Source organism: Canis lupus, chromosome 16, assembly GCF_048164855.1.
Source record: "Canis lupus baileyi chromosome 16, mCanLup2.hap1, whole genome shotgun sequence".
NCBI classification, from domain to species: Eukaryota; Metazoa; Chordata; class Mammalia; order Carnivora; family Canidae; genus Canis; species Canis lupus.
This window is the reverse complement of record NC_132853.1, coordinates 9,346,175-9,356,178: the sequence shown is the minus strand read 5'-3', so window position 1 is coordinate 9,356,178 and position 10,004 is coordinate 9,346,175. Positions and strand designations below refer to the sequence as shown.

General features: G+C 53.3%; 1 protein-coding gene across 2 annotated transcripts in view; it reads right to left on the bottom strand.

Moving 5' to 3' along the window:
• Positions 1 to 8,877: 8,877 nt before the first annotated feature.
• CFAP77 (cilia and flagella associated protein 77) overlaps positions 8,878 to 10,004 on the bottom strand; it is a 130,686-nt gene continuing 129,559 nt past the window's right edge. For both annotated transcript variants that reach the window (XM_072778461.1, XM_072778462.1), the window contains exon 6: positions 8,878 to 9,743. In XM_072778461.1, the coding sequence (XP_072634562.1) occupies positions 9,621 to 9,743 (123 nt within the window). In that variant the 3' untranslated portion in view covers positions 8,878 to 9,620. The remainder of the gene's footprint in view (positions 9,744 to 10,004) is intronic.

Below are 10,004 nucleotides of genomic sequence, written 5' to 3'. Positions count from 1 at the left end.
GGCCCAGGGCGGCGGGCAGATCTGAAGCGCGGCCCGGCCTGGATCAGCCTGGATCCTCCCGGCGCGGCCCCAGGGATCGCGACCCAGGGCAGTGGCCAAGGGCGGAGAGAGCCGAGCCAGTGCACCTGCAGGCAGCCCCGCAGGCCCTGGGCACCCTTGGCCAGCTCCAGGCCGGGAGCCCAGGCCTTCCCAGGCAGGTTGTGTGCTGCCGACCCCTTCCCCACAGGCCCCCAGAAAACCACCCGGGCCCCGCATCAGGCTCAGCGGCCGAGCAGGCAGTGGAACCGTGAGGCCTCCGCTTCCCCCTAAACCCGAGACCGGGTGCCGGTGGGAGCCCCGCATGGCCCGGCGAGCAGAAACTTTCTTCCTGCTCCGGCGAGGTTGGCGGTGGCCTCACGCCTGGCTCCCCACGCTCTCCCCCTGCGCCTGCCGGCAGATTGGAAGCGGCCTCGCCGCCGGCCGGGCTGGGAGCGAGGACGGGCAGCTCCCCGGGGACCGCGGGCCCCGCTCGGCTGCAAGCTGTCGGGGAAGCAGGAGGGCGGGCGCCGAGGGGCCGCGAGCAGACAGGCCCCCGCCCCGGCTCGGCCCCGGTTGCAGTGGACGCTTCCTGTGGCGGGCGGGCGGGCAGCTCGTTCATTTTCGTTGGGTGGATAGGGAAGGGGACATACATCACCAGGGCCGCAGGCTGCCTTGGTCCTTCCCGGCCAGCCCCCAGCTCGGGCCTCGTTCCTCCTGCTCTGGGTGCCTCTGGAGGCCTTTTCTACTTTCTCCACTCTGTCGCCCCACCCCTGCTCCTTGAGGCTTGGTGCTGCATCCTTGAAGCAACCATCCCCAACAGTGCAGCCAAGGTCCCAACTCCAACCAACAAGATCCCCCATCCTGGGCCTCTGAGAGGTCATGATGCACCCAGGGCCAGGATCCATGGACCCGCCCAGGTCCTGAGAAAGTCGTTGTCCTGCTCTTGTCAGCCCTGTGCCAGGCAGACCTGCATCTGGCAGGGTACGGACCTTCTCTGGCCTCCTGGTCTTAGGCTGGGGTTTGGATCCCGGACCTATCGAAAAAACGAAGCCTCCAGTAGTGCTGAGCCCTGAGCCACGGGGAACAGAGCTGCAGCAGGGTGTGTGCAAGGGCGAAACTTACAGTTGAAAAGAACAGCATGAACCCGGACTTCCTGCAGCCCTGGCTGGCTTCTCAGCATTCCTTAGAGCCCGAGAATATTTAACAAGTTGTTAGTGTGCTATCATTAGTATTGAATGATCATGGTCTATTCTAATATAGAACATGCTATGCAATTTATTTCATTTGGAAATTTCTCTGAGATTCAGCGTCTCATTAACCTCGTTTTATTCCTATCTGGGTGTTTCCAGCTCCACCACCAGTCCTCCTCCATTCTTTTTTCTCTGTCACCTGGCTGGTTCTTGCATCTCAGCCTGTCCACAGCCTAAGAGGTTTGTGTGTGTGTGCTCACCTGGGCTCTTGTTTAGCTGGGAAGGCGTCGGAGAATAGGCATTTGACTGAGCATCCAGGGGTTCCCGGGCAGGTAATACGACCGACCCTTTCAGAAAGGAGCTTGGTTGGTCCTGGATGGACAAAAGGGGTTTGAGGTCCAGAAAAGCTGGGTGTGGACCTTAGCAAGTGACTTACCTCGGAAAGCTCCATTTAAAGCAGGAGGAAGACTTCTTGCCCACTCCCCAAGTAGGAAGTGAGCCTGGTGGGGAGACTTGGGGGCCTCAAGGGAAAACAAAGTGAATGAGTATTGCAAGGGCACTTCCTGGACCAGGCTCCCAGGATCGCTCTGTCTTACAAAGGGCTTCTTACTGCCACTCCAGCACCCAGACCCCTGTGCCAGGCTCCTTTTTCTCCCTCTTCAGCCTCTCATTTCCTCTTGGACCTTCTAGCTTCACATTCCAGTTATTTAGGCTCTTTGACGTTTCTTTTTTTTAATTTTTAAGATTTTATTTATTTGAGAGAGAAAGACAGCACAAGTAGGGTAGGGGCAGAGGGAGAGGGAGAGCCCCCTCTCCCTCTCCCGCTGAGCAGGGAGCCCAAGGATTGACTCAAGGTTCAATCCCAGGATCCAGAGATCATGACCTGAGCAGAAGGCAAATGCTTCACCTCCTGAGCCACTCAGGGGCTCTGAGGTGGCTTTAAAAAAACCTTTCAGCCTCTCCTGGGTTAAAAAAACAAACAAACAAACAAGCCCAGAGCCCTAGATGGTCCCAAACCACTCACTCACAGACAGAGATACCCACAGAGAAGGAGCTGTCACTCTTCTCCAGGGACAGGAAGGGCAGCTTCATGGACAAGTCTTCAGAAGATCTGGGTTCTGGCTCTGACCTTACTCTGGGCAGAACATTACTCTGGCCTGGAAAAACATTCAGTTTCAGAGATTTGTAGCCAGGGGTGTGGGTGGAAGAGGCCCATGGATGGGGATGAAGATGGTGATGGAGAATACACATCCTCCTGCTCCACCTGAGGCTCTTGCCTCAGGTTTGGCTTTGGGTCAGGAATTGCCCTGGGAGTGTCTGGGCCTCTGGCTGGGCCATGGTTCTTACCAACCAATTTCCTTCTCAGCTTCCCCTCCCTCTCCACCGAATGCCCCCAGGTCCCAAGCATGGAGGAGGGGTTGTTCTGGCCAGTTTTGTTCCCTTGGCTCAGCGAGCAGAGCAACACAGGGGAGATGCACCCACAGCCTTTTGAGAATGCTCCTCAGGTCCTCTTGGCCCATAAAGAATTGTCACCTGAATGCCATTCAAGGTCCTGAGTAACTGGGACCAGGGGCAGTGCGGTGGTCAGGGCGGGTGGTTGAGGATATGGACTGCACAACTGGCCAGACTTGAGGAAGAATCCTGGTTCTAGAGTCCAGGCTGGGACCAAGGGGAGGCAGGTGAGGTGAGCCACCAACATCTGTACTGAAACGGTTGCTATTTTGTCCATCAGAAATTTTAAAATTTTGATTTAAAAAATTGCTTTAGGAGATCCCTGGGTGGCTTGGCGGTTTGGCGCCTGCCTTCAGCCCAGGGAGTCCCGGGATCAAGTCCGGTGTTGGGCTTGCATGGAGCCTGCTTCTCCCTCTGCCTGTGTCTCTGCCTCTCTCTCTCTCTGTGTCTCTCATGAATGAATAAATAAAATCTTTTTAAAAAATTGCCTTAAAGTATTGTTTGTCTTGGTTACTGTTTGGGGGCAGTCCTGTAAATGTTGTGCTTTATCTGCCTCATTATAGTCCCAGCCCTGGTCTGTGACTTTGAGCAAATACTTTCTGAGCCATGGCTCTTTCAACTATAAGGTGAGGATGATGTGGCCCACTTTATCTGGTCTTTGTGAGGACTCTGTACCTGGCTCAGATCCTGGAGAGTGGTGATTATGCAACTCATGATACAATTACTACTAACAACAGCCAGAGCTTTTTCTCTGGCAGGTTATCTTGTCTCCTCAGCCCCTGCTGCAGAGGTCAGCTCCCCACCTTTGCCCAGAGCCTTCCAACTAAAACCTGTTTTTAATGTGGAGTGGGCAGGGGATTTGGATGACAGAGGCCAGGCCTGGATGCTAATATCTCTCTTCTCTGCAAACAGATGGGTTGGACAAGGATTTGGACAATTCATGGGCCTCAAGGTCATGCTGTTCTCAACCATTTGTGTTGTTTAGCTCAAAACCCCATGGAGCTCCTGAAACCAGAAAGAGAGCATATCCTTTATTTCCCTCCTCTCTTTCTCACCCTCCTGCCTCCCCTCTTTCCCTCCTCCTTCTCTCCCTCCCTTCCCTCCCTCCCCTCCTCACTTTTTTCCTTCTGAGCATGCACTCTGGCCTGTGCACTGGTCTAGATGCTGGCAATGCCATGGGGATTATGAGAGAAAGGATCTGCCTCATGAATCCAAAGAGGACAGTGGTGTCCATCAATCTAAACTCCTTTTTAGGGGGACACCTGGGTGGCTCAGCAGTTGAGCGTCTGCCTTTGGCTCAGGGCATGATCCTGGTCTGGGGATCGAGTCCCACATCGGGCTCCCTGTGAGGAACCTGCTTCTCCCTCTGTCTATGTTTCTGCTTCTCTCTGTCTCTCAGGAATAAATAAAATCTTTAAAACAAACAAACAAACAAACAAACTTCTTTTTAGGGGTGCCTAGATGGCTAAGTTGGTGAAGTGTCTGCCTTTTCAGCTCAGGTCATGATCTCAGGGTCCTGAGATCAAGCCTTGCATTGTTGTCGGGCTCCTTGCTCAGGGAAGAGTCTGCTTCTCCCTCTCCCTTTTGCCCCTCCCTCCACCCCTCACCTCCGCCCCCCCCCCACCCCGCACTGTTCATGCTCTCACTCTCTCAAATAAATAAAATATTTTTTAAAAATAAACTCCTTTTCATAGATAATTTCTCATTTGTGGATTCAAGTTTAAAGTGTACCTGCATTCAGTTCTAGGAACCAGTGTAAAAAGCCAACCTAGTTTTTTTTTTCTTTTTTCTTTTTTAATGATGATTTCAAGCATCAAAGCAGACCCAAAAAGAAATGCAGCAAAAAGACTGTTTTGGTCCAAAAAGCCAAATGTGAGAGAAAGTACTTGATTGGACACAGACCTATCTGGCTTCCATGAGGCCCACCTGGGCATCTGAGCCGCTGGTCCACTTGCTGCCATGGACACGTGCCTTCTCTTGCCCTAAATCTCTGATTTCTAAACCAGCACTAGTTGAGGCATGGGATAGGTGAACCAGAAAGCCAAACCATCTCCATCTGGATCCTAGGCCCAACCCTGGGGACTGGATTTAGAATCTGGGGCCTACCAACAGGCTTCCTCTTCAGACTTCTAGCAACGCCCTGCCAGGCAGAAGCAGAAATTTCCATTGGCTCACTGCTACCAACACTGATAAAAATGCTGCAGGACTGTCAGATTCCAGAATCCCACCTTTGTTCTTCTGGCCTAGAAAACATTTATCTGGTTATGTCAGTGGGAGAGACAGAGACAGAGAGGCAGGGAGACAGAGGGAGAGGGAGATGGAAAGGAAGAGGGAAAGGGAGAGAAAGAAAGAGAGAGGGAGGAGAGAATGAGTGAGGCTTGGGCTCTGGTTTGGTTTGGGCCCTGGTTTAAAAACCCAGGAGTAGACTGAAGTCAGTGGGGGTCGAGTACGAACAGAAAGCCAGACCTATCATCCATGAGGTCTGTCCCAGTCCTAGTTTGGCTGCTAAGTGGCTCTGCAACCCTCTGTCTTGTCTGGCAGGAGGAGCTGTTTTCTTAAGCCCCTCCCTGTCACGGGTCCTATTTCCAGAGGCCCAATCTTGCCACTGTCACACCCCACACCTGCACTTGCTCCCTCCCCTGCTAAGTACTGAGCAGCGTGCAAATGGCCCCTTCCACCTGGTGGGGGGCACCCCAAGGAATTTCAAGCTGTCCAGATGAAGGTCCAGCTGCTTTCCTGTGGGTCATGAAGGCAGTGCCCATGGGCCTCTTTGTTTGGGTAAATCTCTGATGGGATGTTGCCAAGAAACCCAACCAGGAGGTAACCTGCCAAACATCAAGGAAATGAGCAAAACCAGGGACATAAGGCCATACCTCTGATAATGGCCATCCTGGCATGGCACTTCTTGGTGGGCGATTAGGAGGACTTGGGATGGAAAGCTAAGCTCTCCCCATTGCCACCCACCTTGGAGAAGTGGTTTGAGGAGAAGGCTCTGGAACACATGGTGATGGACTGGACACGGGCCTGGGGCTGGCTTACTGAGTGCCGACAGGCCTCCTTTGACATCTGTTTTCTATGTGCGAAACAAGGGGAGTGGACGTGGTGGGGGGAGGTTAACAGATGATTCCCAAGGCCCCTCCTGGCTGGAACCTTCAGGGGTTCTACCCCAGGTTATTAAAGGGCAGTCAGAGCAACCCCAGTTGTGCTGGGGGACCCCCGGCCGGGGTTGACGCAGGGGAGCACAAGTGCTCAGCCTGATGCAACTGGACACCCAAGAAAGTGGAATCAGATCGGAATCTGACCTGGGGCTTCGTGTGGGCACGAATAATTAATGAAGAGGGAAGAACCAAGCTGGGGGAGGGACGCAGGGACAGAAGGACCGGGAACTTCCAAGGCGTCTGACTAGGACTCGCCAGTGGGTGGCGCTATAGGACAAGGAGCTGAGGGGCTCTCCGTGGAGAGCGGCTGGCATCTCCAGGACAGGACCCAGGGTGCTGCTCCAGGATCACCTGCCACAGCCCCAGGGGGTGTCACGGCCCGCGGCCTACCCTGCTGGGACACGACGTGATCATATAAGCAAAAGAGACACCCCATAGCTTTTTCTGTCCCACTCCTGGACCTCCCCCTTGGCCCAGGTCCTTGGAAAAGCAGACAACGACCCCCTCCCTAAGTTGTCTTAGTAGAGATCGCCTCACCCTTTGGTGGACAGAGCCTACATTCAGGTCCCTCAGGAAATTCTGCGTGCCCCATTCCACTTTCTAAAGGGGACATCAGGGCAAAAAAAGTGGATTTAATTCAAAATATCTTTACCTTCTTTTTTTTTTTTTAAGATTTTATTTATTCACGACACACACACACACACACACACACACAGAGGCAGATACACAGGCAGAGGGAGAAGCAGGCTCCATGCAGGGAGCCTGATGTGGGACTCGATCCCGGGTCTCCAGTATCACACGCTGGGCCGAAGGCAGGCGCTAAACCACTGAGCCACCCAGGGACCCCTATCTTTACCTTCTTGATGTACCTAGACAATTTTTTTAAGATTCTATTTATTTAAGAGAGAGAGAGAGAGAAAATGAGCTGAGGAGAAGGGCGAAAGGCAAGAGAGAGGCAGACTCCCCACTAAGCAGGGAGCCTGATGCAGGGCTCAACGCAAGTCTCATCCTGAGACCCTGAGATCATGACCTGAGCCAAAGGCAAGATGCTTAATCGACTGAGCCACCCAGGCATTGTTCCTTTAAAAGCATGCCCTTGTCACAGGATTCTGGTTGCTTTTTTTAGTGTGCTTTATTAATAAGAAGACAATGATTCACATTAATCTATTGCTTAAAAGTGCCAGACCCACCCTGTGCTAATCATGTTGTACACATTCTTTGCTGTAATCATGATCTAATTTAGCTTGAGGAAAAAGTAATAATAATAATTTAGCTTGAGGAAATGTCCTATACTGTGCCAGGGTCCTGACTCACAGATGAGGTAGAGAGGTTAAGACGCTTGCTCAAAGTCAACCAGAAATCCCTTGATGATGCTGGGCTTCACGCTCCTGACCACATGGAATGGCTGCAGCTCAGTGGCCAGGCTCCTTGGGGCTCTCCTATGTGCCCACACCAGGCCCACTGCTCCCTGCGGGTCAAAAGACTTCAGGGTGGCTTTAGCCAAAATCAGTAGGGGTGCTTGTTTCCCCCTGGCTCGTGTGGTGGCAGGAGGATTTCGGCCCTTGGAGTAGGTTGGAGTCTGTCAAGGTCCTGGCTGGGCTAGGTTCCTGAGGGGTGTTAGTGTGTGTGGCATTTGTATGGCATGGGAAGACATGTGCGTGTGGGGGCGGGGGTGGGAGGGCTGATCAAGAAATTCAATCAGACCCGTAATCACCAGACGTGCTGTGTCTCCCTGCCCAGCACTCGGCCTGTGGGGGGCAGGAGCCGGAGCAGACAGTCATGCAGGAGGTCCTTCCACAGATAGCACTAGCCCTTACCATGTATGCCAGGCCCTTGGGATCTCGGGTCCCTGATCCCATGCGACATCCCTGCCACAGGAGAGACAGGTAGTAAACAAGGCATCATTGTTTTGTAGATAATCAAACAAGCTGATGTGAATTTTACTGGTGGCTATTTCAGGGACGGCCTTTTGAGGAGGGGACTTGATTTTTTTTTTAAATATTTTATTTGTTCATTCACAAGACACACACACACACACACACACACACACACACACACACACACACAGAGGCAGAGACACAGGCAGAGGGAGAAGCAGGCTCCAGGCAGGGAGCCTGATGTGGGACTCGATCCTGGATCTCCAGGATCACACCCTGGGCTGAAGGCGGTGCTAATCGCTGAGCCACCCGGGCTGAGGGGAATTGATTTTTGAGCTAAGGTCTAAATGACAAGAAGGGGTGGGCTGGCGACAATCGGGGGCCCAGGTGTTCCAGGCAGAGGGAAAAGTGAGCAGCAAGCCAAAGGCGGCAGTGAGGACAGTGGCTGGGGGTAGCCAGGACCAGAAAGGCGCCAAAGATGGGAGATGAAGCCAGGACAGCCTTCGGCCGCCTCACCTAGTGTGCCATGGGCTGGGTGGGGAGCGTGGAGTTTTCCTTCCAGAGCAACAGAAGCTTCTGGAATGCTAAGGGGCTGCCCTGTGGAGAGTGTGGTTGAGAGGGTAGCGTGGAGAGGGTGAGGTCTCCAGAGACCTGGTGGGGCTCGGAGACCAGGGGACGGGTAGGGGTGTCTTGGAAGTGGTGCTGACAGGCTCGTCGATGGATTCAAGGTGAGAGTGGAGGGGAACAGAGTAATGATGATTTTTGCCTCAGCAACAGGGCTAATGGTGGTGTCACATATGAGATGGGAAAAAAAAAAAAAAAACAACCAAGGGAGAAACAAGTTTGGTGGGGGAAAAAAAAATCAAGTGTTCTGTCTTGACCGTGTTGGTTTGAAATGAATACCAGACGCTTGAGTGGAGACGTCAGGCGGGCAGTTGGACGAGTGAGTCTGAAATCCCAGGGAGGGCTCTGGGTCGAAGATCAGCAATTGGCATCTTCAGGCCAGAATTGGGATTTAAGAACTCGAGGCTGCGCCTGACTTCCTACAGGCACCGTTGGGATGTGTCAGGGGAGGTAATCTACCTCAAAGAATGCCCGGATCAGGACACCGTCTGACGAGTGTGAGGTTGGTTCTTGCACTGGCTGTAGGTTTATTGGTTTTCAAATAAAGACACAGCAGGATGAGGACAAATAGCATTTTTAATTCAAAATAGACCAGTATATAATTTGTGGGGAGAAGGCAAGAACGTGCAGAACGACTGAGGTAGGGAGCACCCAGGAGTTTGGCCGGTGAGGTTCTCGGCCTGTGTATCATCCCCCGACCCACTCACCCGGAAGGCTCTCTCCTGTGGGGTCACCCTCCCAAGGTCTGTTTGGGTGGAGAAGCCCATGTTGGCCAGCCTGAGTGACAGGCCCCTGGTGTGGAGGAGGTGGGGGTAGGCCCTGAGCCCCGAGCGTGGGGTCCTCCGGCATGGTGAAACATCAGGCATCCCCAACTCACAGTTAAACTGGTGTTTGGAATATAAAACAAGGGTTCTTACCCACGTTGCTGTCCTGCTTTCTGCAGGAAATACACAGGTTGTTCACACTCCATGGGCAGAGCCTTGGAATCTACCCTTAGCCTGGAGTCTAACCGCTGCCTAGTGATTTGGGTTTGTCTTACCAGGTGAGGGCTTGAGAACCAAGGGTGGGTGGCCTCCTGCAGGAGGGAGAATCCCTAGGTAGAGGGTTGCTGGGGCTAAAGTAAGTTAGTATTGGCTAATCTAAAAAGGGACGGGGCGGGGGGACTCGTACCAAAAAGAATCAAAGACCCGAATTGAGGTCCTTGCCAAAGCAGAACCTGCATAAAATTAGGGGAGTGTCTAACGTGAGCTGGGGCAAGAAAAGTGAGTCCTTGGAGAATTTTCTACTGTGTTGAGAAGGCTTTAGGGGTGGGTGTAGTTGCCCATCCGCAGGGTTCCCTGGCGCACCGCATGCTCCTCCTGGTGGGCTTTGAATGCTCTCTGGCGATCAGCCTCGGTGGGGAAGGTATCGAGATGGGGACACACCTATGGATAGAGGGGAGCAGGTCAGTGGGTACAAGGCGCCTTCCCAGTGCTCCCTTCTCTCCTTGCCCGCCCCTCCATTTCGATCTTAGAGCAGTAATACAAATCACCATATGGGGGAAGGAAGGGAAGAGTCAGTGCCGTGAGCATCCTGGCACCGAGGGGCGATGGGTTATGACCATGGGCCAAAGGCGGCGAGGCCAAGGCTGCTTGGCGTCAGCAGTTTTCCTTCTGTCCAGCTCATTGTTAGGGAAGATGCACGAG